At 53.1% G+C, this 25,423-nt stretch overlaps 1 protein-coding gene across 1 annotated transcript in view; it reads right to left on the minus strand.

The window, feature by feature from the left end:
• DOCK4 (dedicator of cytokinesis 4) overlaps positions 1–25,423 on the minus strand; it is a 202,843-nt gene that overhangs the window by 52,425 nt on the left and 124,995 nt on the right. The window contains exons 13-26 of the mRNA XM_081147753.1: positions 25,253–25,378; positions 20,517–20,641; positions 19,490–19,652; positions 17,625–17,731; positions 15,593–15,749; positions 14,416–14,513; positions 14,226–14,309; positions 13,956–14,056; positions 13,244–13,325; positions 11,878–12,048; positions 8,081–8,273; positions 7,269–7,396; positions 5,007–5,141; positions 4,352–4,450 (exon numbers count right to left, since the gene is read on the minus strand). Coding sequence (XP_081003879.1) covers positions 4,352–4,450; positions 5,007–5,141; positions 7,269–7,396; positions 8,081–8,273; positions 11,878–12,048; positions 13,244–13,325; positions 13,956–14,056; positions 14,226–14,309; positions 14,416–14,513; positions 15,593–15,749; positions 17,625–17,731; positions 19,490–19,652; positions 20,517–20,641; positions 25,253–25,378 — 1,769 coding nt within the window. The remainder of the gene's footprint in view (positions 1–4,351; positions 4,451–5,006; positions 5,142–7,268; positions 7,397–8,080; positions 8,274–11,877; positions 12,049–13,243; positions 13,326–13,955; positions 14,057–14,225; positions 14,310–14,415; positions 14,514–15,592; positions 15,750–17,624; positions 17,732–19,489; positions 19,653–20,516; positions 20,642–25,252; positions 25,379–25,423) is intronic.

Genomic DNA, 25,423 nt, shown 5'->3' on the forward strand with positions numbered 1-25,423 from the left:
ACGGTCCCTGCCATGTCTGCAGAATCACCAGGGACCGCTTCCCAAACGTGTCCCCTGCGGGTCGGGTATTTTGGGAAACACTTCACGTGCCAGACCTCCCCGAGGGTAGTACAGCTGAGAAGCCCTTTCTAAGGTATTTCTGAAACTCGTTGTCAATGGTTTTTCAGCTCTCTTCTGGGCTTCCCAGACACGAACCCAGTCAACCCCGAAGGGGACACCTGCATTTCCCCCTCAGGGCTACACCCCACCCCCATTTCCTATCCTGGTACATTTACTTAGGTGTCACAGAAAAATCGTGAAAGTAGGAAGTCATTTGTTTCATAGTCTGCAATTAGTTAGGGAGAGTTTAAATAAGTTGTGCAATGCTGAAGTCTCATCTTGTCTCCTCAAAACTCTGAACAGAACTGGAAGTTGGAGGGAGTACCCTTAGCCGCAGGGTGTGCGTTTGTGCGTGTCTGTGCGTGTCTGTGTGCGTGTCTGTGTGCGTGTCTGTGTGTGTGTGTCTGTGTGTGTCTGTGTGCGTGTCTGTGTGTGTCTGTGTGCGTGTCTGTGTGTGTGTGTCTGTGTGTGTCTGTGTGCGTGTCTGTGTGTGTCTGTGTGCGTGTCTGTGTGCGTGTCTGTGTGTGTGTGTGTGTGTGTCTGTGTGCGTGTCTGTGTGTGTCTGTGTGCGTGTCTGTGTGTCTGTGTGCGTGTCTTTGGCGGGGGGGTGAGATGTAAGTGGCACAGAGGAAACAATGGCTGAAAGAACTGGCTATAGAAGGTGAGACTTCCAGCTTTCATATGGAAAACGCCACAATAATTAGTGAGTAATACAAGAATAAACTAGATCTCACATCCTCACAACTGCAGACCTGCTCTTGCCCCACCCTGTGGAAACATACCTATTTCCCCTCAGAAAACTTTTCAGCATCTCATCCATTCCAGCTCCATCAAACTTTACAGAACCAAACACATTCATTTTTGGAAAACTTACAGTAAAAATAAAAGGACATTTTACTAAAAAATCAGAAAACTTAGATTTCCGTGGCTCTGCCATTCAACTAGCCAGTGAACTTGGCAACTTACTGAACCTCTTTGGAGCTGAGCTCTTACATATACTTGAAGCATGTGAGGACTTTAAGGTCTCTTTAACTTAGAAGAGATCTTTAAAGTTAACATGATCACTTATCTACTCACGCAGCACGCAAAACCTTTCTTATTTCTAAACTGCAGGCTGTCCGTCAGATAGGTAAGCGCCTCCGGGGAGGCGCACGCAGATCATTCTTTCACCGGCGTTTCTCGCCAGCGCTGGGCACAGGTTCATTTCCAAGGCAGCTCCAGCATCTCGGAGCACTAAGACCGGCCGCGAGGTCCCCCAAGGCCCCCTCGGCCCCAGGGCAGTGGCACCTCCTCTGCCCTCTCTACCTACTTCTTGCACGGATGTGCGCTCTCGCATAGAAGTGTGAAATTATTCTGCACACACAACAGTGAGTAACTGATTCCTTCTATAATTAAGGAAGGCGTTGCTATAATAACAGTGCTGTTTGCCTAGCACAAAGAACTAAGTAGTTTATAACCACAGTTTTAAAATTGGCAGCCTGGGAGCAGTTTCTTTTCTCTTTTGTGTACTTCAAATATCACAACACGGTAATTTAACTGCGATGCCGGTTATTATTCAAATAAGCTTTCAAAATAAACACAGAAAGTGGGAGGTGCTACTGTGCAGAGACACTTTTTTTGTCACTCAAGAGGTTCAAGTAAGAAAGTTCAAGCGAAAACCTCCCAAAAGGAAAAAAAAAATCCCATATTCAAAGAGAAGAGAAAGCAGGAGCCATTATTGTGGTTTTAGAAATTAGCACTAACATTTATTCATTCATAAGTATCGGGCCGAACTAGGTGCCAGGCACTGCGCTAGAGACTGGGGACGCCCAGCGGGGAGACACATTCCTTAGTTACTGTGCGAGGCTGTGCCCAGTGCCTGCCGCCCGCCGCCCCCAGCGCTGAAGGTGACCTACCCTTCCTGCGGCTCACCCTCTGGTGGGAGACACGAACGTGACGCTAAACCCACTGGGGTCTGTGCGCGCGTGCCCGGCGAGGGCACGTCCGAGGGCCGGGCGCTCCACTCGGACGGAAGGGCACTGGCAAGCGCCAGGGGAGGGAGGGGAGAGAGCGAGTGGAGCTGAGAGATGCGAAGGGATAAAGGATGGACGGGGGCGGGGGGGATAGACAAACATGATAAATAAGTAGGGACCAATAAAAGATAAATAAATAAATGTAAGATAAATAAATGGGGGCCATTCAAAGATGAATCGATAGACAGATAGATGATAGATAGATAAATCTCAGTCCGTTTCCACGGTAAACAGTTGGGAAACTTACCCTGAGGGCCACGTGGGGACCCTGAAGGGTTCTATGCAGATATGTGAGAGGCTCAAAGTCATGTTTTACAAAGATTTTCTGACAATAAAGTATAAAAAACTGCCTTGTGTTTACACGTGATGTTATGATATCAGGACAGCACAGGTGGAACGTGTGTACATGACACAGAACCTGAGACGCATGGGATTCTGAGATCATGAAACCTGGGTTAAGACACCAGGAGAGAAAACACCGGGAGGGAGGTGGACGGACCAGGACTGTGGCCCCTACGTCAGTCAAGAGCAATGGGGGGGACAGAGCCTGCTCAGAACACATTCCCTTTGCTTATGGTTTAGAGTCAAAGGTTATTTAAAAATTCTCCACGAACGTCAAACGTGTCACACCCGACACTGGGTTTAAGTTCAATTAGGGGTGCTAATAATCAATATCCCACTGCGGTCCTGTCCCTAACACCCACTACTTCAGCGCATTAGGTCCGAGCAACTCTTAAACGGCCTCGATCTTCGAGAGCTACAGAGCGCTCTAACAGAATAAAAACTCTCAGTCAAAATAACTGTACGAGCAAAAACGGCTCGTGAAGCATTAGGCCCTTGTTACGAGAGCCGAGTCACTCCACCAAGACGGCGCGTCCCCGGCTCTGCGCTTAGGACACGAGGGCAGGGCCTGGCTCTCGCGCCCGTCACCAGGAACACGGGGAAATGACAGGACATCGGGGCGCTCTGCGCTGTGCTCCAGCGGGGCGGGGGGTGATTACAGCCTGTGAAGGCCTCGTAAAGAGCGATACCCGGGCTGGGTTTTACAGCAGCAGCTGAAGGCAGGGACGGGATTCCTAAGGGTACAAATCAGGCGGCAGGAGTGAGGTGGGGGTGGAACAGGGTTTGCAAGCAGACCAAAAAAAAAAAAAGACTCAGGTGCATTAAAACTTACGCACACGCCTTGTTAGGAAGAGGCGATGTGAAGGGGCTGGAGCGCAAGGGTTTGGAAAGCGACTGAGGCCATGAGGACGGAGGCAGACTGAGGACAGGGGGACTTGCCCACGACCTTGGGCTCTGCCCCGTGGGTGACCTGAAGCCTCGAGGTTTAAAGTCGGAGTGAGGCTCCATCAGAGAGGATTTTTGAAAGCTGGGGGGGGGTGCATGGGAGACAAGGACAGGTTATATAACGTTGTACACAACTTGGGGAACGGTCTGATGTCCCGCTCCGCGGACCTGCGGGGAGTCACGATCAGTCAGCAGAGAACCCGCCGGCTGCTTTCCACTCACACCCAAGGCCGGCACGTGACAGGTCAGCCCGCAGGGAAGGCGGGGTACAGTCAAACACCCGACTACAGGGCAGGGAAGACGTAACCCCGAGCACTTGTTCGTTCCGCTTTTGCTCGTTTCTAAGGGAATGCCGCGCTCCGGGGAAGGCAAGAGCTCAGGCGAGTGGAGCCTCGGGCCTCGGGCCTCGGGCCCACGCACCCCTGCTGACCCCGCGGCACCCGCTTGCCCACAGGTGCCCCGCAGGAGCCGAGGGCACGCGGAGGCGGTCACACAGTGCAGGAGCCATTGCCCAGCCTCTCCAGCAGCGGCCCTGGGGACAGCCGGTCCTTCGAGCGAGAACGCAGCTAAAGCCCAGCAGCCCGACAGGTGCCCGAGAACCACCCACGCTCAGCAGTCACCTCCGTTCAGAGAGCCACGGGGACGCCGGGCAGCACTTTTCTTTGAATGGATGGGAAAGAGCAGGGCCGTGAGGAGAGAGCAATGGAAGCGTCCGGGAATCTCCGCGTACGAGCTCTCAGTGTCAGCCCGGCTCGACGACGCGCATTTCCCGTGACCTGCGGCCCTGCTCCGGGAGTTCGCTCTGCACCGGCTCGGGCACAAACCCGCAGGGACGCGTGTCCACACGCACGCCCGGCCACGTCCCCTCCGACGGCAGGACTCGGGAGCCCGCACGAGGATGGGAAACAGCGAGGAAGTTAACAGACACTGAAACCCTCTGAGGCGTCACTTACCCTTAGCCCTTCCTTCGTATTGAAACTGTCGAGAAGCTGCTGATAATGTCTGTCCGTCATTTGTCGTAACAGCGACAGGAGACACGCAACAAACTCCCCCTGATTTGAAAGCACAGGAAGAAGCGTATTTTTCAGCGAGGGCGCAGAAAACCGTCAGCCCCTTTCCTGGCCCGCTGAGGTCAGATCGGCCTGACCCCGAACGTGCCTGCGCCCGAGATCTTTCCACTGAGACACTTCTCAGCCCCGCTCCCTCTGCAACGGAGACACTCTGAGAGGCACACGGTCCCTCGCCCAAGGCCCGGCTCCAGGTTCCCGCAGCACCCACCCTCCGCGAGGCACAGCTTTAAGCAACGCGGGCTCTGTTCCGAGGGCCATTCACTGGAAGACAGAGCGATATCCTGGCCGGTGCTGCCCAGTGGTTAGAGCATCGGCCTCTGCACCAAAGGGTTGCGGGTTCGATTCCCAGTCAAGGAAACGTACTTTGGTTGCAGGTTCACTCCCTGCCCCCGGTTGGGGCCCCTGCGGGAGGCAACCAGCTGACGTGTCTCTCTCACATCGATGTTTCTCTCTCTCCCTCCCTCCCCTCCCTTCCACTCTCTCTGAAAAGCACCGGAAAAAACACCCTCGGGTGAGAGTTAACAACAAGGGGACTCACAGTGACTTCCTGAAACTGCAGCCGGGTGGCGGAGCCCGACGGCTGCGGGCGGCTGGTGATCTCCAGGATGGTCCTCAGCAGGATGTCCAGCAGGCTGGTCACTATCACGTCTATCTCCTCAAGCACGGACTTCTCCTTAAGAGGGAAAAACCCACGTGTTCAGGAAGCTCTGGCTTCATCGGTACATGAATCTCTCTCTAAGGTACAAGGGGGAAAGCACATCTCCAAACAGAGACTCAGCGTCGGAGATCTGGGAGCTTTGAGAGACCTGGACCTCACCTAAGTCCTAACATGAGTGACCTTCTTGTACACGAAACAAAGGCGTGAGGCAGGTAACACTCGCCTGCGGCACACACCGGGCTGGGCAGCGGGTACCTGAGACGCACGTAAGAAGGGGGTGAGGTCCTGGGACGCACACTGGGCGAATTCGGAGCCCAGCCAGGCTGCTGGCTCGGCGTGTGACCTTGAGCGCGCCCGGTTGCCCTTCTGGGCCTGACTCCTCCCTGGAAGTCCTCCTGGTTCTGAAAGTCTATAACTTTTTCATCTCAGATTGTGCTACAATTCCTCTTCTCCACACTTGAATTGCACAGGCTCCAAAACTCTATTTTAAATGCAAATGAATATTTCTATGAAATTTTTTTTTATAAAAAAAAAAAAGATCCCCTACATGTAAATATTAGCAAAAGCATTCAGATTCGGTAAATACTATTGGCTACAGACTGGACCTCGTGTCAGTGACCAAGGTGGAGACTGCTTTCCTGGGCAAACTTGCCCCTACCCGAGCCCCCAGGGGGTAAGAGAAACCCAGGCTGCTCTGTGCTGAGTGTAGGTAGTGAACCTGGATTCTTTCTACCTGCCCCAGATGAAACTGTGTGTGCAACGCTCCTCCCAAGGAGCCCTCCCTTGCAAATTAAACATTTAGAAAGCGTGAGTTTGAAAGAGCTTTTCAGCTAGATTTTTATAATAAACTTTCTCACACTTGAGAGAAAACTACCAAGATTTCCTTCCAAGAGCAGAGATCCTGCCCTGAATCCCTCCTCTGCTGAGTCTGAGCACTGACTGCGACTCCCAAATTGAAATAAAGACATTTAAAGTCACTCCCCGGCCACTGCCACCTGCGTGCAGTTTTCTGCAGGGAACCGCCTCACCTGACTGCTTCTCACTCTCTGCGGCTGCAGTTTGCAAGAGTCTCTAACCAGGCACCCCCGGCAGCTCTTCACGGAACTGGACAGAGGGAGTTTTAAGGCAAAACAAACGCCTTCCCATGGTCACCGCTCTGACGCGGTCCCAGGCCGCCCTTGGGGCTGGGGCCAGGAGGCTGCACACAGACCCGCTGTCCCTGCCCAGCCAGCTCTCCTCACACTGTCAGGCCCAGAGCTCCTCTCAGGGGCCAGCCCTGCTCCCACAGGAACGGGTCTTCTCTCCGCCACTCCCACTGGAGTCCCTCCCACGTCACCTGACTGCTGAGCCCTTCAACGGCCACTGTAGGAGGGACAGAAGTGGGAAACTGCAGCATAGCAGTCACGCGGAGGCAGAGCAACAGGCCTCGGCACCCGGGGTCAATGTCACAGGTGAGCTGGATGCTTAAGAACAGCTGCCGGTGGGCAGAGCGGGAGCAGGACATACATCAGACCGCCGACCACGGCCAGGAATGCCCCAAGCTGTCCCCACTGATAAGCCAGCGAGTGATTTTTCGTGATTTGCTCTCAACTTCGAAAGCAACGGCATCACATCAAGACTCAGGAACTGACGGAAGCCCTAAGCCACAGTGAGCTAGCGGCTCCCGGGAGGGCCAAGCAATGGTTGCAGGCAAGATACCCGGCTCCCAGGGCTTTCCTCGGCTCCCACAATGTCCACAGGGCCCGGCGCGTGGCCAGGGCCATGCTCCGAACATCCTTCCACACAGGCCCCCGAAGACGTCCCTCCACAAGCCGCAATTTATTCTCGCCACAGAGCCCTCGTCACATCAAGATGAAAGACACGTGCGGGAGGCTTGGAGCATTCTAACCTTCCTAACTGGGGATTCGGCTCTTTCTTGAAATACAAGTTTCGGAAACCCAGGTTATTCGGGGTTACAGCCATCCCCCAAGGTTAAAAAAAAAAAAAAAAAAGGCTTCAGAGGCAAAGCACCAAGTCCAACCCAGCCGGAAATAAAAGCGAGGGGTCAGGGGCGATTCATTAGTGCGGTTTCTCTGGAGACACTGAACGTTGCGTTTCCCGGAGCCATTCGAGGGAAGGCCCGCGAGGGGCGCGTCCACCTACCGAGCTGTTCTTCTTGATGAGGCAGAACACGTTGCTGAGGATGCGCGCGCACATGATCAGGTCCTTCTGCTCCTGCAGGTGCATGTGCAGGTGGTGCAGGACCACGGGCAGCAGGATGTACCTGGAGTCTGCGGGAGAAGCCCGTCGGTCAGCCCGCCCGCCAGCCCTGCCTCTCACTGCGATCTCAAAGGAATGTAATTATTGCTACATTGTTACCACATGTGGCTGCAAAGGTACGAACTAGAGTCTGGGGAGCGCAAGACAGTAAAATAAGCTACATCTTATCCACCGCAGCAGGAAGTCGGTGGATGACCCGTCTCGGTGGAAAACCAGGAAACGGCCGGAGAAACAAGCCATTTCCGTGTTTGGAGGTAAAACAAACAATTTTTTAAAAACCCTATTTCAATAAAAGAGTGAAAAGCCTCTTGAGTTCAGGAATCATGGGCTGGGGAAAGGAACTACTGTTTTTTAACATCAACCGTGTAGTACTAGTTAGTACCTTTTTTTTAAAAAAAAAAAATGTTTTTATTGATTTGAGAGAGAGAGGAAAAGAGAGGGAGAAAGAAACACTGATGGGAGAGAGAAACATCCACTGGCCACCTCCTGCACGCCCCCTGCTGGGGATGGAGCCTGCAACCCGGGCATGTGCCCTGACCGGGAATCGCACCAGCGGCCTTTTGGTGCCGGAGACGACACTCAACCCACTGAGCCACGCCGGCCAGGGCTCGGCTTCTTTGTTTGCATTGCTTCCGCTGGCCCACGGCCTCGAGGTGAGGACGGGCTCCGGGAAGCCCCGTCCTGCAGGCGCCCACCTGGGTTGGTGTAGAGCTGGCTCTCCACCGTCTTGCCGATGCACTGCAGCTTCACCGCCTGCAGCGTGTCGTCCACGTGCACTATGGTGGGCAGGCTGCCCAGCGTGTCCTGCACCAGGTTGGCCACTTCCCGGATGTCAAAGAGCTTCAACAGCTCGGAGTACACGGCCGGGAAGGAGCTCAGGAACACAGCCTTCAAAGAGAGAAACCGAAGTCAGCTCCCGGCACGCCCTCGGGAACCAGCTGTAAGACTCCACGAGTTTGAGACCAGGACAGTTCATTTTGAGTGGGAGGAATGTGAATGCCGAATGTTTCCGGTACCTAAAGCTAAAAGGCTAATGTCATTAACATTTAAAAGTGCAGCGAAATGGGACAATCTTTTGAAACGTGCCGAGACACCATAAAAAACTGGGAAATTCTGGAAAATCACTGACATTAGCAAAGCGACTGGCAAAAAATCCCACAGAATCAGTAAAATACAGGTGGAAAGAATGCTCAGCCAAGCCCTGGGATGTCCTCTGGTGTTTCATTTCTTCCAGTAGAGGACTTCGGAGGTGCTCACTTAAATCTCACCCTTTAGAAACCAAACACATTAATTCCCGAAAGCACTCAATTTACGATTAAAGAGCAAACAGGGCAGGACATCAGAAGGCCTAACTTTGAATAATTATAAAGGTAGTCTTGAGTAAAATACATTTCATTTTCAAAATTGAGCGGTTGGCTGTTAAAGTGTGCTTACACTTCTGGGGGACACACTGTATGTAGTCCTAGCTTGGCTTCTAATCCACCCTGTGACCAAGTTTGCCTCCCAGGTTTCGGTCTCATCACCCGGAAATGAAAGGGTCATTAGGACTATCGCTTAGGTGGCTTTAAGGTTAACTGTAAACCCAGGAGTGTGTGTACTAAGGACAATATTCTTTATGTAAAGACAGACACCTGGTCATCGGTTGTTTAAGAAAAAAAAAAAAAAGATGCTAATATCAAACCCTAAGGGCACGCCTCAAACACTGGGCTGGGCTGGTACCTTAAAACAAACAAGCAAACTCAGTCTTTTAAAATTCCACCAAAGGAGGGCAGTGGAAGGAAGGTCGCCAGCCTCACCTCCACCTGGGGGGGAAGGGGCGTGTCTCTAGTACTTGGAGAGCCAAATACCAGCTGGCTGCCCCGTGAGATCCGACGCCGGATGAAAGTAGGTCGAGTCTACCAGTGTTGACGATCCAAACACAGAATCAAGCTCAGATTCACAGGCATGTAATTCATCTCTACAGCTGCAGCAGAAAGACCTAGAAGAGCCAGGGCCTGCTTCGGAGGCCAGAGCCATCCCAAAGCTTGACTCTCAGTAACTACAGATGTAGTCGAATGAATTTGAAATAAATTAACTTAGTATTCCCTGCTAAAAACCGCATTTACATAAGCTCCATTCGCTCTGCAAAGAGCTGAGTCATACAGACGAAGTTGAAAAATAAAATAAAGTGAGCCCAGCGTTCTGATTATTGGAAAGTCAAGCTGACTTTCCTCTGGGACCCTCGAATTGACCATTCGGTCTTTATCCATACCTCTTCACTCCGGAAAAGCACTCGAGTGTGTCTGCAGTGCGAGACGCGTACGTTACAGAGGAAGGAGGGCCGGGAGACTGTTATACAAAAATATCTAAGCTAGGGATGTTTACTGCAAAAATAAAAAGTTCAATTTCATTTTGACCTTAGAACAAAGCAAAAGTGAGAAACATTATGACTCAGAACTGAAGGCAGGGTTTGGGCCTCAACTCCTCCTGTTGTCCCTCTTTTCCTGGGGTCCCCAGGGTGGGGGCCTGTCCATGGAGTGGGACACCAAGGACCACTATTCCGAGGGCTAAGTCAGCAGCAGCCGAGCCCAGGCGGGGCTCCCAGGGCCGGAGCCGCAAGTGAGCTGGGCGCAGGCCAGGGGGCCCCAGGAGCCTCTCACCGGGACCGGGACGGCCAGGCCTGAGGGCAGTGGTCACTGGGCCTGGGTTTCTCTTAGCATCCAACTAAAATAACGTGATCACATCAAAACTGACAAGCATGGTTGCTGCACAAAGCCCAACGGCTTCAACAGAGTAGTGCAGATGCTCGGGAACGTCACACACACGTTTTGTGTAACACCGCTTCACGAACCGCTAGGGGCGAAAGGGGAAAAGATACGATTCCACGAAGGTGCTAAAGCTGCCTCGCTACGTTTTCTTTAAAAAAAGGTTTTCACTGATTTTTTCGAGGGGGGGGGAGGGAGAGAGACATAAAAACATTGACAAGAGAGTGTCATTGATGGGCTGCCTCCTGCACGCCCCCTGCTGGGGATCGAACCCACAACCTGGGCCTGTGCCCTGACCGGGAATCGAACCGGGGACCTCTTGGTTCATAGGTCGATGCTCGACCATGGAGCCGCGCCGGCCGGGCTGCCTCACTTAAGAGCATCAAGTCGACGTGCTCGCAGAAGCAAGGCGGCCCGCTCCGGCTGCGGGGTACAGGCGGGGCACCCCATCTCAGGGCGGCCGCGGGGTCGGTGGGACACGCCTCAGGGGACGGAATGTTTCTCTAACTTTGAAGAAGAAAGAACCTCTTCCATCCCCAGGTAGGCATCTCCTGACGAATCATGCCTTAAGGTGACTTAAAAATAAGAATATTTTTCAGATGTGAACTAGGTTCAGTTGTGTCCCTGTAACTGATAGAGGTTTAAAAAGAAAACTTAAAACTCAAATTTTCCATAGCTTTTGTAAAAACTTCTGAGAAACTTGATCTAAAAAAAGGCATGGTTGGTTTGTTGGACTCTCCTTTTCAAACATCTGAAAGCGGGGTTAGCCTCGCGGGCAACCGGACATTCACTGAGGTCCCTGGCAAGTCCCTAAAGTGCAGGGACTGACCACTGATGACTGAGGCCAAAGGATATTAAAGAGCCTGAACCGAATCCTTGCCCAGAGGGGAGATCGGTCCTCTAGTGCAGACAAGAGAGTGCCAGTTGGCAAGCGCAGGGCACTATTATGGGCAGGAGGGTCCACTGCGCGTGTTTCGCCACCAGAGACAACGCTGAAATGTCAAAGCCGCCAAATTACACCGACCCCTGAGGGATCGAGTCCGTCTTCCAATCTCCCATTTTATGTCCCAATTCTCAATGATTAAAAGCCTCTCGTCTCCAGGGGGTGGTCACCGGAGGCTGCTCCCCCCTCTGACAGGTTCATAACCAAATCACGGGAGATAAAAGTGTGTGGGAGGGATTGAGAGACGCGGGTGGGGGGAGAGAGTCGGAATCATCTCCCGGGACACGTTCAAGGCCGTGCAGTCTGTGGCGCGGATGGACTCTGCCCTTCCACAAAACACTACAGCGAGTCTCCAGGTAACCGATTTTGGCAACAGCCGCTCGGCACTGCCAGGTAAGATGAGTCCCAGGACAACCAGGGTCGAGTTCAGCAAAAAAAAAAGCAGGACACAGTGAGTCCCACACGGACAGATCGCCACGCGAGCAAGGCCTGGGGACAGAGCTCCCGCAGACGGGCTCTGGCGATGCTCGGTCGCGCGGCTGGCGGTGACGGGGCATCTCGTCATGAGCGTGTGTCCCGGGACCCGGGGTGGACACCAGCAAACCCCGGGCTCTCCATCCAGGTTGGACAGGCCTGTGGAAGCCCAGCCCGCGGCCCACGCCGCTCAGAACCCGGCCCCGGCGGCTCAAGTCAGAGAGGCCACAGGCCACCAGGAGGACAGTGTTTCCCGGAGAAAACCCCGCCCCCAGGCTGCCCAGGAAAACCGGACACGCGGCCGGCTGCTCAGCAGCGATGGAAGCGTTACCTGCGACTGGGACAAGGGCCCGGAGCCCTTGCTCTCCTGCGACAGGAAGAAGCGGACAGACAGGAGCAGCTCCCGGATGCAGCAGCGGAACTCGTCTTCCTTCTGCCCGCCCGTGGCCAGCGAGAACAGCCTCCGGGACTGCACGATGTACTTGAAGATATACTCCTGCGCCTTCGGACGGAACGGTCAACACGCGGCTTTCAGCCGAGGGCAACGCTGCGAGCCGAGCGCCCGCACGGACGCCCGGCACAGCGCTGGATTTTAAGCGGCCGGTTTAATCTCGAGGGGCCTGGGAGGTTCCTGAACCGCGTTTATATGTGGAAGTTACTGTCTCTGGCGCCGCCCATCGGGAGACCCGGATAGGTCATTTAAAAATTCGACGGGGGGTCGCGGGACGGGAGGGGCTTTGGGGGACTGAGTGGGAAAGGCGAAGGGATTCAGAAGTACACGCCGTGAGTTACAAACAGCCAGGCGCAGGTGACGCACAGCACAGGGAGCTCAGCCACTGCTATCGCCATAACTGAAGTGTCAGGTGGGGGCCAGACTTTGGGGGGATCACTTGGTAAGTTATATAAATGCCTAACCGCTACGCTGTCCACTTGAAACTAATATAATACTGAATGTCGGCTATCATTGGAAAAGCTTTTTTAAATTATAAAAGTAAAAACTCTATGTAATGCTCTAGAGGTAAGAACATACAATGTCTTACCTCTCAGAGGTTTTTAAAGTAACAGAGAGAGCCTGTTTCCAAAAATGGTTTTGCTTTGCTAGTACATACTCTTGCCACTTAGAATCTTCCCTTCAGTCAGACCAAATGATCGATTTGTAATTAATAAGACACTTGTTTTACTCAATGCATCTTTGTCTGCTTTTCTCTCCCGACATCGAACAGGGTGAAGCTCTGCAGTAGGGGTCGGGAAACGCCCAGGGGGTCCCCGGACAACCCCGTTAGGAAGCTGTGCTCTTTCTGGGCATCTGTGCATCCCCACATACAGCTGAGCACGTCGCACAGAAAGGAGGCCAGTGTTAAACCAGGAGACCCAGGAAAACCTCAGGTTTCCTCACTGTGACCCCCTCTAAGCCACCCTATTAGCTCTGAAAATTTAGGACAAAGCCTTCTCAGATGGTGATAAAAGCAAGAGCCAGGAACTGCCGAGTCTGACTGCCCACCTGCGGTCCTCTCACGAGCCCAGAGGAGCAAGGATTCAACCCTGAGTAGGGCCCAGTGGGCGAGCCCGGCCAAGTCCCTTTCCAGGGTCCCCAGCAGGGGAGCAGCCACAATGTGAGAAAGATCCTTGAACTGGGAGGCTAGCAGCCGCCATCACCCACGACCGCCTACGGGGAGGGGACCCCTCGTCTGGGTTACCTTCAGCACCTCCTGGATGTGCTCCTGCCGCTCCGCCTCCGTGATCCTGTCCACGTACCACTTGAGCACTTTGATGAGGTCCCTACAACGCGGAGGAAGCACAAGAGGTAGAATGGGCCCGACGCCCGGCGCGATGCCCACAGACCCAACCCTGCTCATCGCGAGGGGCTTCCTTCCCCGTCAGATGCCACGTGTTTCTATCCAGCTGCTATAAGGTCGCAATTTCACGAAGTCTGCACGTGGGTGTCGCCACCCCTTTGGAAGAGAAACAGCGCTTCCTGCCAATGAGGTGCCTCTCGACCTGGACATCCCGCCCCCCCCACCCCCAGCCCTGCCACTTCTGGAAGCTTCCCAACCGGTGAACACAAACACCGGACAGAAGGACTCTGGCCAAGGGAGGGCCACGAAGTACGACCGCCGCAGTCAACCTCGGGCAGCTACCAAGGGAAACAGAGACCTTTCGGAAGAACACGTTTTGGGAACGGAATTCAGGAATCAAATTCAGAAAGTTATGTTTCATTATTCTGATCAATGTAAACTGCAGCCACCTATAAAAGGTGCGTGAGAAAGGAGGGCACAGCCTCAAGAGACCCCGTGGCTGAGCTCCGCGCCTGCGAACGCGCCTCCCTTAGACGTCCCCCCACGGAGCCGGTTCTGCTCAGGAAAGTGCCAAGGACACGGCTTCTAGACCAAGTCCAAGGGGCAGGGCTACCTGTATGCCAGCGCCCCCGCAAAATGACTCTCGATGTACGTGTCCATCACGGGCTTGAAATGGTGAAACTTGCTGTCTTGCAGCAAATTTATTATGTGAACCTAAAAAGAAAACTGAGCGTTAGAAAACCGGAGGCAAACCACGCTAATTTTCTTCTTTTTAAGTGAACTCTGGCCCCACGAGGTGTGATTTCCCGAACAGCCGGCCTTCCTTCGGGACATCGAGACGGAGACACACGTGAAGATATAATTAAAGAGAATTTACACTCACCAAAGAGTCAAACACTTTCGACCCGTATTTTTGAGAATTTTCGTCTAAAATCCCGAATAAGGTGTCCAGTGTGTCTTGCAGAAACTGTTCAGTAAAGGAGAGAGCAGACCCGTCAGTGTCGGCTGTCCCTCCCCTCTAAACAGACCTCCCCCACGAGCTCCCGAGGGAGGGACCCCGAAGCAGCGAGGACCTTAACGATCTCGGAGCCGTCGATGTCTTTTAATTTGGAGAGACAGCCTGTGATCTTGTCCGGGTGGGTTCTCCATTTCAGAAGGTCAAGCATGTCACCTTGACAGACAGAACAGAAAATTAACCATCTTAGCAGACAACAGTCTCTCGCAGGAAAGTGTTCTACGGGCAAAAGTTGAATTCTTGCCCTGGCCGGTGTGGTTCAGTGGGTTGGCGTCACCACCCCTGCACCGAAAGGTGGCGGGTTCGATTCCCCATCAGGGCACATGCCCAGGTTACAGGCTTGATCCCCAGCAGGGGGCGTGCAGGAGGCAGCCGGTGGATGTTTCTCTCTCCCCCTCTCTTTTCCTCTCTCTCTAAAATCAATAAAAATATATACATTTTAAAAGTCCAGTTCTTACACATGTTGCCAAAAATAAATCATGCCGTTGTTTTTTATTTTTTTAAAATCCTTACCCAAGAATATTTTTTCTGTTGCTTTTCAGAGAGAATGGAAAGGGGAGAGAGAGAAGCATCGATGATGAGAGACAGTCATGGATCAGCTGCCTCCTGCTCGCCCCCTCCTGGGGATCGAGCCCGAAACCCGGGCATGTGCCCTGAGCGGGAATCAAACGGGTGACCTCTTGGTTCATAGGCCGATGCTCAACCCCTGAGGCGCGCCGGCCGGGCAGATCCTGCTTTATTCATCATAACCTGCTAAACAACCACTGACATGGAAAAGCAGCGCTGGGCCAGAAAAGCAATATCCGTCTAATTAGACTCAGAACAGCCTCTATTCCACAGCCTGCAGTCAGCGCTGTTTATGGGGCTGTCGAACCACAGCGAGGAAGGCGGCAGGATCCTGCTTTTCATTTTATTATTCTCTTTCCTTTTTTTCTAAGCAGTGGGTTTTGAGGGTTGATTGAAGACTTGTGTCCTTGCATTTCCCATAACCGGGGTGATTATGAGGTCCTTTTAAATGACGTGCATTTAACAGACCTGGGTCACGATTTAACTGGGTCACGAGCTAACTGGGTCACGATTGTTTCCGTTTGCTCGGGAATCACACAGAGGGACCCACCTTTTCTTTGAGCCTGAGCCAGGCTCTGAGCTCTAACACCGATGTTGACGGCTGTGCTACCTAAACCCACAGGCCCCTTAGGACAAGGCCTTCCGAATCCGAGCGGGGTGGGCCTTACCGTTCTGCGTGAGCTTCGTGGAGCAGAGAAAGGATGTTATCCAGAAAGACTCCTTCGTGGTCCTCGGGGCCTGATTGCTATTTCCCAGGAGAACGCCCTTGGAAAAGGGGAGCTTGAGGTAGCGGGTAGGATCCTGAAGGTTAGCGTTTTCTTCACACTGTTCAAGATAGAAATAAAAACGGGAGAGGGGGAAGAGACCTCGTGAGAATTACTGAGCATCATTTCTGTCTCCAGTGGTTATGAACTAGGAGACGGTCCAAACAGCACCATGAGTAGGTTCTGACTTTTAAGTAAAATGCAACAATAGAGTCTAAAAGGAATGATGCTCAGGTTTTGGACCGGGACCGACGGGTTGAATCCCAGCTCTGTCACTTCCCACGCAAGGGACTGTCCCAAGTGACTTAACCCCTTGGGACCCCCTGCCCATCTCTATAAGCTCCTTGTGTAGTCACAAGATGAACACAGCAGCCCTGAGCATCCTGCCTGATGCATTGCGAGTGCTCAGGAAATCTTATTCGTGGTGAGTGTAGAATTTGGGGGAAAATGCTTAAATTCTTTCAGCATCTCATCTGATGCAGCTTTTAAATAACTCCTTACTCTGAAAACGGGCAACGAAAGGAATTAACACGGCCCCACGCTACAGGGAAGGCAAGTCAGGGGAGGCTCTGAAAGGGGCGGTGGCATTGCTCCTGGGAGGCACTGAGGACTGTGAGGGGGACACTGCCTGTGAGCGGCGGGGACAGCAGCCGGCTGAGGAACACACAGGACGCAGGAGAGCAGAGGCAGTGAGTGAAGGCCGGCTTTTCACGAAGGCTGGCCGCGTGGGGAAGGGGAAGGGAGTGGGGGAGCTATTGAAAAAGTTGTTTTTGCTCTAAAGAAAAAGGGCTTGGGTATGTTTATAACCGGAGAGAAAACAGCCAGAAGAGAGGAAATAGTTGTAGACACAGGAGGAAGAGGGGGCACTGGGAAGAGCAGGGTCCCAGGGGAGTCGGGCAGGAGGAGGTGCTGGAGGAAGCAGGTAGAAGGAGCCTTGGAGGGAAGGAGTCTTGTCCTGCCCTCCAGGACAGGAGGGGGGGGGGAAGGGAAGGGGGCAGCCCCGTCTGCAGGTGGCAGGGGAAGGGCGCAGGAAGTTAAGGGAGTTCCTGTCTGGCAGCTTCTTCTCTCTGCTGCGTAGACGGGAAGTGCTGGGGTGGGCAGAACCCTAAGACCCTGTGAACAGCTCTGCGGGACTGAGGCCGGAGCTGAAGAGTCTGCCTGCAGAGCTCTGCATCGACACCCATCAGGCTCATGAGAACCTGAAACAACAGTGTCATTTCCTCTAATAACACTCAGCTGCCTTGGGAGGGTATAGGAGGGGGAAGGGTGGACAGACTCATCCGGGACTAGTTTTCCCGGCCATGCAGGCACGGCAGAACTGAGGATCAAGGGATTCCCTGGGTAAGAAAGGGAAGAAAGTAAAGTCAGGAGGGTCTACTGATGAGAAGACTGAAAAGACTGGTACAGTCAGAAAATTGGAAGGTTGAAGATCATGGTCAGAATATTGGGAATTAAAGACTTTTTATTAGAAGTGGTTCTGGATGATTTCATACATCCAGCCATCCATATATTCACCCATCCATCCATCCGTCTATCCTTCCTTCCTTCCATCATTTGACCCATCCATTCATCCACCCACCCATCCTTCCATCCACCCATCTATCTACCCATCCATCCTTCCATCCATCCATCCATCCATCCACCCACCCACCACCCAGCTATCATAGCAATGGAAAAAAATTTAAGGTCCATCTATAGATTTTCCCAAATACCTACATTTAAATTTAGATGAAAAATAAATCACCTTTAAAATATGTTTTTGAATACAACACAGAATATAGAAACAATACTTTGAAAAAGACACTCCCTGCCAGCAATCTTCTAGATGAACATTCTTTCCAGCCATAATTTTGTCTTCTCCAGAGTGATGGTAAAACGGGGAGCTAGCAATGCAGCCCCACTTTCAGGGCCATCGCCGACACCTGCTGGGCGTTACCTTGTGCACAATGAGCTCGTGGGTGCCGTCTGGGAGAGTCCTGCCATCCTCCTGCATCAGGGGGACGAAAGAGAAACCAAACAGCTTCTTCTCGCCTTTCTCCTTCGCTGTGGGGGGGCAGGGAGAAGACGACTTACTTGCTTATTTAAGCACCTGCACACACAACTCGGTTTAGAGACACAGGGTGCCGAGAAGGGTGATTATCAAGAAATCTAGCCCAACCGCACTGGCTCCCCTTGCAGTGAAGGGGCTCTGCCTGCAGTAGCCACCCTCCGCCCCACAGTCCTGCCCCTTCCTCAGCAACTTCCACTCCTCGACCAGTTTTCTTCACGGGGCTCATTATCTGAAATCATGTGTATTATTTTTTAATTTGTACATTTTCCCTTTCTTCTCACATCCCACCCTCTACTTCTGGATGTTAGCTCCACTGAGGACAGGACTCTTATCTATTCTGCTCTGAGCCTGGCGTCTCCAAGGGCGCCAAGTACACAGTGGGTTCTCCACGCATGCATGTGACTGAACGCATGAGCTGGTGCAGTGAAACGCAGTGTTCCGCTTGCTACTCAAGCTCTGCCAGGGGAGGCATCTGGCTGGTGCATCTTCCAGGCCCAGTGAAGTGCTTGGCACATAATAGGTGTTCAACAAACATGTGTTTCGAGAATAAATGATACTTTTTGAATAAATTAATATATGTGCACACAGCTCCTGTGATAAAATGATTACATAGATTATTCACAGTTTACAGGATCACGGGGATTTTTTTATGAATTAAAAAAAGTACAAACAAACCTGTGAACGTGTTTGAAGGTCAAGGACAGAAGGGCAGGGCTCTAACAGGTTTCACTAAAATAGCCTTTACTGCACTTTCCAAGTCCTGAGCCACAATGATTCTCCCCAAGTGCTCCTCCTCCCAGTCCCGCTTTCCACCTGTCCTTCCCTTTCCTTTCCCTTTTTCTTACCTTAAAGCTCAAAACTTGAATGAGGCCCAACTGGGACTTTATAACAAAGAGTAGGGGGAGGCTCAGAACAGCAGGACTCCCGTCCTTTCTGTTCTCCCACCCTGGTCCCACCCACGAAGCTCTCCTGGGGATGTGGAGGAACGGTAAGGCCGGCCAGTCATCTCCCTACATCGTGAAACACCCACAGAAACACCGTTCCTGGTGCTCCCCAGGCCAATTCCCAAACATGCTGTAGTCCCAGGAACAAAGTCCCTCTCTCCCTGAATCCCAGGTGAACGACACAGCCCTTGGGTGGTGTCCCCGCGTAGGTACTGGCCATGCCTCCATCCCTCCCAGGCTAGACAGGACACACTTCGGTGCCACAGGCAACACCAGAAGACCCCTAGACTGGGGGCTGGTGGGGCCGAGAGTGGGGGCTTGAGAGGGTGGTGATGAGTGCAGAAGAATTAAAACAGAAACGTCCAGAAATTGTGATTTTGCAGGTAGTGATGTTTCCACAGACAAACCCTGTACTGCCCACGCTTCGGGTTCCTTAGATCCTAACGTGAGGTTGTCCTCATGGTCCCTAAGGCCCCTTGGGACTGACCTCACCTGAGTCTCACCTGAAGAGGCAGGATGGATGCAGACATATGCAAATTAGACCTAAACCCGAGCCAATCAGAGGCCTTCCTAGTGACCTCACAATGGAGACTTTCATGGATGCTTTTCTCCCCCCTCTATGTTCCCACGGACGTTATTGGTTCTGCACGAACAAGTGAGCCCACCCCTCTCTCTGGACTCCACCGGCCCCTCGGTCTCCGTCCGGGAGGTCTCGGTCACCACACTCAGCCTGTATCTGAGCCCCCACTGCGTGTCCCTCAGCCAGGCGAGCAGACACCCCGACAGGAGGAGCCAACCCCCACTCACTGGAACAATGCCGGAACTCGAAGCGGATGTGCGCGCCCCTGAACTTGTCCACGGGAATGGGGAGCTTCAGCAGCTCCGCCCAGCGGGGGCTGTTGTTGTGGTAAAGCACGAAGGAGTGGTACTCGCTGGCCAGGGGCTCGCCCGAGCCGAAGGAGATGAAGTCCTAGCAGAGGGAACAGGCGTTTAGAGACAGCTCCGCTCAAAGCTGCTTCTGCGAGCCGCCGGGGCTGCTTCCTTCTGAGGCTGGTGTCCCAGGGCCTCCTGTGCAGGGGTGACCGTGGGGACGTGGGGGACATGTCCAACGTGAAGTTCAAGTGCACGGCAAAGACTGCGCCCTCTGGGCAAAAGACCGACTGGGCTCACACAGAACACGCCTTCCGCAGAGGGACCTGGGACTCTGTCCCCAGTTACACCCCCCCCAATCTTCACGCTTTATTTTGTTCAAAATGAAAATGCACAGGATTAAGGTGTGATTTGTTTGTTTGCTTGTATTTCAATTTTGTGTTTACCAATTGCCAAAGGAAGTATTCATCTCCAGAGCCAGGAGAGAGGAAAGGGGAAAATATAAAATGGCATAAAAAACATTGTATTTATATAATAACTGCTATGGGGACATTGTTGACGTAATGTCACAATTAAACTGTAAAAGTTTTTTGTATTTTTACTTTCCTTTCTAAAAGGCATTTTCATGATTTAAAAAATACCCAAGCCCAGCCGGTGTGGCTCAGGGGTTGAGTGTCAACCCATGAACCAGGAGGTCGAGGTTCGATTCCCGGTCGGGGCACAGGCTCTGCAGGTTCGATCCCCAGCAGGGGGCGAGCAGGGGGCAGCCGATCGATGACTCCCTCTCATCATTGATGTTTCTGTCTCTCCCTCCCTCTCTCTGAAATCAACATATTAAAAAAAAAATACCCAGGAGTAGAAAGAAAAAGGAGATGGAAAATACTGCAAATCAGAAATTATCTGACGTCGTTCCGGATGAGCACAGAGCAGGGACAGGGCACTGTCTTTCCCGTAACCGTCCTACCTTCAGGGTCTGCCCGCTGCTCTCCACGATGAACATTGTGACTTCCACGTTTCTGGCCACGCTCTTGCCTCCCTTCTCAAACTCTCCCCTCTCTACGGTGATGTATAAATCGTTCCTCATTTCACCTAGCAGGAGGCGGAAATGAAAACCGTTTTATATATACTCAGAAGGGTAATACAGGGCTCTGTGGAGGAAAACGTCAGTTCATAAAACAGTGTTACAGCACACATATAAAAGTGAGACACCGTCCATTTAAGCTTTTTATAAAAGAGCTCCCCGCCCTCGCTGCCAGTGTCCAAGAACAGTAAAGGCCGCCTCCGCTCGGAGGAATTAGCAATACTGAGCGTGTAGTTTAGGAGGCGACGCTGGGGTTGAGAAGAAAGGTGTCAAATTTCACCATTTTTCAGTATTTCCCTCATTCATGAGGTGTGATGCCAAAATGACAACCTGGAGGCGGGGGGGGGAGCTCAAAGGAACCAGCCTTAATACTTTATAGCACCAGCACTTAGAATAGTAGAAAGATCTAAATGGAAGAAAACCACAGGCCGGGGAGGATACAGTTTCAATGGAAGTCTTTCCCCGAAGTCCTGGACAGAAGGATGGCAGTGCCGGGAGAGCGGAGCGGTGCTCCGGGGGAGTGCTCCAGGGTCAGTGCTCCAGGGTCAGTGCTCCAGGGTCAATGCTCCGGGGTCAGTGCTCCGGGGTCAGTGCTCCAAGGTCAGTGCTCCAAGATCAGTGCTCCGGGGTCAATGCTCCAAGGTCAGTGCTCCGAGATCAGTGCTCCGGGGTCAGTGCTCTGGGGTCAATGCTCCGAGATCAGTGCTCCGGGGTCAGTGCTCTGGGGTCAGTGCTCCGAGATCAGTGCTCCGGGCTCAGTGCTCCGGGGTCAGTGCTCTGGGGTCAGTGCTCTGGGGTCAGTGCTCCAAGATCAGTGCTCCGGGCTCAGTGCTCTGGGGTCAGTGCTCCGGGGTCAGTGCTCCGTGACGCAGGTGGGAATAATTCAGCCGCACAGGCTCACTTGCTGAGGATTTCTGGCCCTCGAGCTACAGAACCAACAAGAGAGGCTCTGGATTCGAACAGACCTGTTCTACCTACACGCAGGCCACCTCTTCTTTTTCTCTTTTCGTTGTCTGTGCCACGTGGACGCTTTTTGACATCGCCCCTTTCTTGTTGCTGGGGGAGAGGGGAAGCTCGAGGCCAAGCAGCACGCACACAGCCTGCCCTCTGCCCTCGCAAAGCAGATGGGGGCGCAGGGGAGTGAGGAGGAAACAGGGAAATGCTACCGGAAAGTTCTGGAAGGTCAATGTTTTGGCAACATTGTATTTCCTTTTACTTAACCCCACTTTCCAAAGCAAGTCTCTGTTTTCTTTACTAATGAGAAAGCGAACGCGAGAAGCAGCAATATCCACAGGCATGCGCAGCGCGGGGGGATGGATGAACTCCCACCCGCAGTGTGTGCAGGAAAACGCCCGCGCTTTCGGAGCCACGGGGATGCGGGTGCCGGGTCACCTTCCTCCACAGTGACCGGCGCTTTATGATGTCACTGCTCACGGAGGCCCGGGGCTGACCAGGAGACAGAGGGCCACGAAACAGAGACGGTAAGTCCCAAACAGGATGAAATCTTTTTAAATAAATTTATTTATTAAAGAACTTACTTATTTTTTAATAAATTTATTTATTAAAAAATTTACTTACTTTTTAATAAATTTATTAGGGTAACACTGGCTAATAACATGATATAAATTTCAGGTGAAGAACTTTATAATACGACGCCCGTGTGCTGCAGTGCGCGCTCGCCACCCGAAGCTTGGCTCTTTCCGTCGCCACCTATTTGGCCCCCTCTACCCTTCTCACCCCCACCCCCTTCCGCCTGTCACCACCTGCTGCTGTGCGTGTCTAGAGGTTCGCTTGTCAGCTGCTCTTTGTTTTATTCGCTGTATATACGTGAAATCACACGGCGCCTGCCCCTTTCTGGCCGACTCAGCATAATACTCTCAAGACCCATCCACGTTGTCGCAAATGGCAGCATCTTCTAAAAATGGGCGCTGAGCCTTAGAGTTTCTCATCACGAGTAAGGCGCTTGTCCAGACCGCAGGGGCATCGACCGCCGGCAAAGGAAGTGATTCTTGGGAGGGGACCCCCAAGGCGGGGGGCGGAGTGGGCCTGCAAGGTGCCCCGTCTTCCCGCCTGTGTCCTGGGCCCTGCGGAGGGATGGGGGTCGGGGAGAGTCGGGCGTGGCCATGCCACGGAATTCTTCCTCCACGGATTCCTTCTGCAAATGCATCCTGAGCACCTACTAGGTGCCACGTGTTATTCCAGGCCCAGGGGATCCCACGGTGAACAAAGGGAAAGTCCTTCCCTTCGGGCTGATTCTAGCAGGGGGAGGTCTTGCACAACAGTATGGACCATGGACAAAAGCAGGGCAGAGAAGGGGGTGCTGGGGGTGTCCAGTGGGGCAGAGGGGCTGTTACGAGAGGGAAGACCTCACCAAGAAGACGAGAGATCCGCCCGAACCACGGCGCGTTTTGACGAAGGAGAAAATTAAAAATGGCCTTAGCTTCCCAAACCAGCCCCTAAGGCCTGTCTGGCTTCTAACTTCTCTGGATTCTTTATTTCTTCGGAATTCAGAAGGTCACGTTTGGAGGTCAAGCGAATGAAAACATAAACACGCCCAGCCCCCAGACCGTCAGGGCAACGCCGGGCTCAGCCATGCTGGTGACATATATTTTCTCTTGCGAGAATGCAGCTCGGGGTCTCGTCGGAGCCCCCAGTGAAAACCCACCGACAGGACGACTTTCTGACAGCAATAGAGGAAACCAGGTGACGACGCGTTTGCCCATTCGGTCCCAGCGCTGCTTTCGCTGGTCCGGCAAATGCACGCATCGCTCCTGCGCCACTGGGGCGATGAAGACACCAAAGGGGAAAAAGAAGGAACTGCTTGCTTTTTTTTAATCCCTTGCATTCTGCAGGCTTCGTCTCGGAGGAAGTCGGCTCCCTGGACAGCGGGAACCTCGCCGTCACAATCCGGTGCGGGGAAGGGGCCGGCGGCACGGGCCTCATTCCACAGAAAGGTCGTCCCATCGGTGAAGCCAGACGGCCGCCTGCGCGGGCGCCTCCCAGCCGGTCCTCAGCCGGGAGCCGCCCGTTGCTTAGGTTTCCATCGCGCCCCGATTCTGCCCAGAGGCCCGCGGAAGGAATCCTTCTGGCAGCTGGCCGCATCCTGGGCTAAAATATGCTTTTTATATTAACTGTGCCCATCAATTTGCTTCCTGGCGGGATGACATTTTTTCTTTTGGGTTAAAGAGGAAATACCAGCCATTTATAGCGACGGAAGGACAGAGTGGCGGAATACCGGGCCCCCAGCTGACAGTTCTGTGAACCCTGTTTTTCGACAATGGTGCAGGGGATGCTCGGGCTGGGGCCCCCACGGGGTGAGGTCAGGAGGCTCTCGGGGCTGTTCTCCCGGCCTCCGGCATGAAGACATTCCCGTCGGGAGGTCGGGGGCGCTGCCATCGCCAGGGCGGGTCAGTGTCTGCATCAGGTCAGGTCGTCCCCAGCGAGTCGCAGCTGCGCCTGACTCGGGGTTTCAGCAGCGGCTGAGACATCTGCTTCCTGCAGACGCCGTCGGAACCGCAGGCGCCTTCATGTGGTCTCTCTGCTCGTCTCTTGGTGGTGGAGGGGGAAGGTGGAGCCCTGAGAAAATGCCCGACCTGGCACTTGCCTTAGGGTGTGAATCTCGCCCTGGCCAGTGCGGCTCAGTGGTCAGAGCGTCGGCCGGCGCCCCTAAGGGTCGCAGGCTCGATTCCCGGGCAAGGGCACGTGCCTGGGTTGCAGGTTCGATCCCCAGCCTTGGTAGGGGGCGTGCAGTGGGCACCAATCTATGTGTCTCTCCCCGCCTCCCCCCACGCTCTCTAAAAATCCATGGAAAAAATATTCTCAGGAAAGGAACAACAAAGAACGTGAATCTCATTTTCTTCCCTCCTCATTTTTTAAAAGAATTTTTAAGTGTAGCTAATATACGATGTTATACTGGTTATATTAGTTTCAGGTGCACGATATAGTGATTCAACATTTTTATAACTTTCCGACGTGATCACCCCGCCAATAAGAGAGTGAACGTCCTTAACAGCTGCGCTCTCCACTTAGAAACAAACACTTTTGGAGTGTTTTTTGGTTGTGTGCACGCGAACACACACACACACACACATCTCTGGTGACAAAACCCTCCGAGAAAGGCTAACTATTAACTATTCTTATCAAAAATTATAAGGATTTCCTCTGAGCGACGACACTAACATTTTCCACCAGAGGGTCAGGCTTTTCTGGACGTGGCCTTGGTGCCCCTCGTGAGCAGGGCCACAGCGGCAGGCAGCCTCGCCCCCTCCGAGTCGCCTGTCCTCAAATGATCAAAACGTAAAGATATTTCTACAAAACTGTTTCCTATTATCACACACAGCGGGTCCTTGAACAATGCCATTCGTTGTAACACGGCTGGGATGCCGCGGAACCGGGACTCGTGCTCACACCCGCCGGCCTGGGCAACACGGGTTTCGTTCTGCGCTGAACATCGTTTCGCCTAAGGTCGCAGACACGGCCGGCGACACGGAGGACTTTCTGCACCTCACCTCACGTCAGCATCGCCCGCCCGGACCCTTCAAAACCTGAAAAGTTTCTCAAATGTCGAAAACAGAGAGACTGCCTCCGTTTCATCATGTGGTACACCGCGAGTCACTTACCAGGCATGATGATGTTAGAAAAGCCCAGCTTCCTCGTGATGGACACGCCGTGAGAAAACACGGACGAGTACTCCCTTCGGATCTGCTCGATGTCCCCGTGCAGCAGCTGCAGGGACACGGCTAAGCCTGAAACGGAGGAGAGACCAGAGTCAAAGCAGGAGCCAGACGCAG

The sequence above is a fragment of the Miniopterus schreibersii genome, assembly GCF_964146895.1.
Source record: "Miniopterus schreibersii genome assembly, chromosome: 9".
In the NCBI taxonomy this organism is placed as follows: Eukaryota; Metazoa; Chordata; class Mammalia; order Chiroptera; family Miniopteridae; genus Miniopterus; species Miniopterus schreibersii.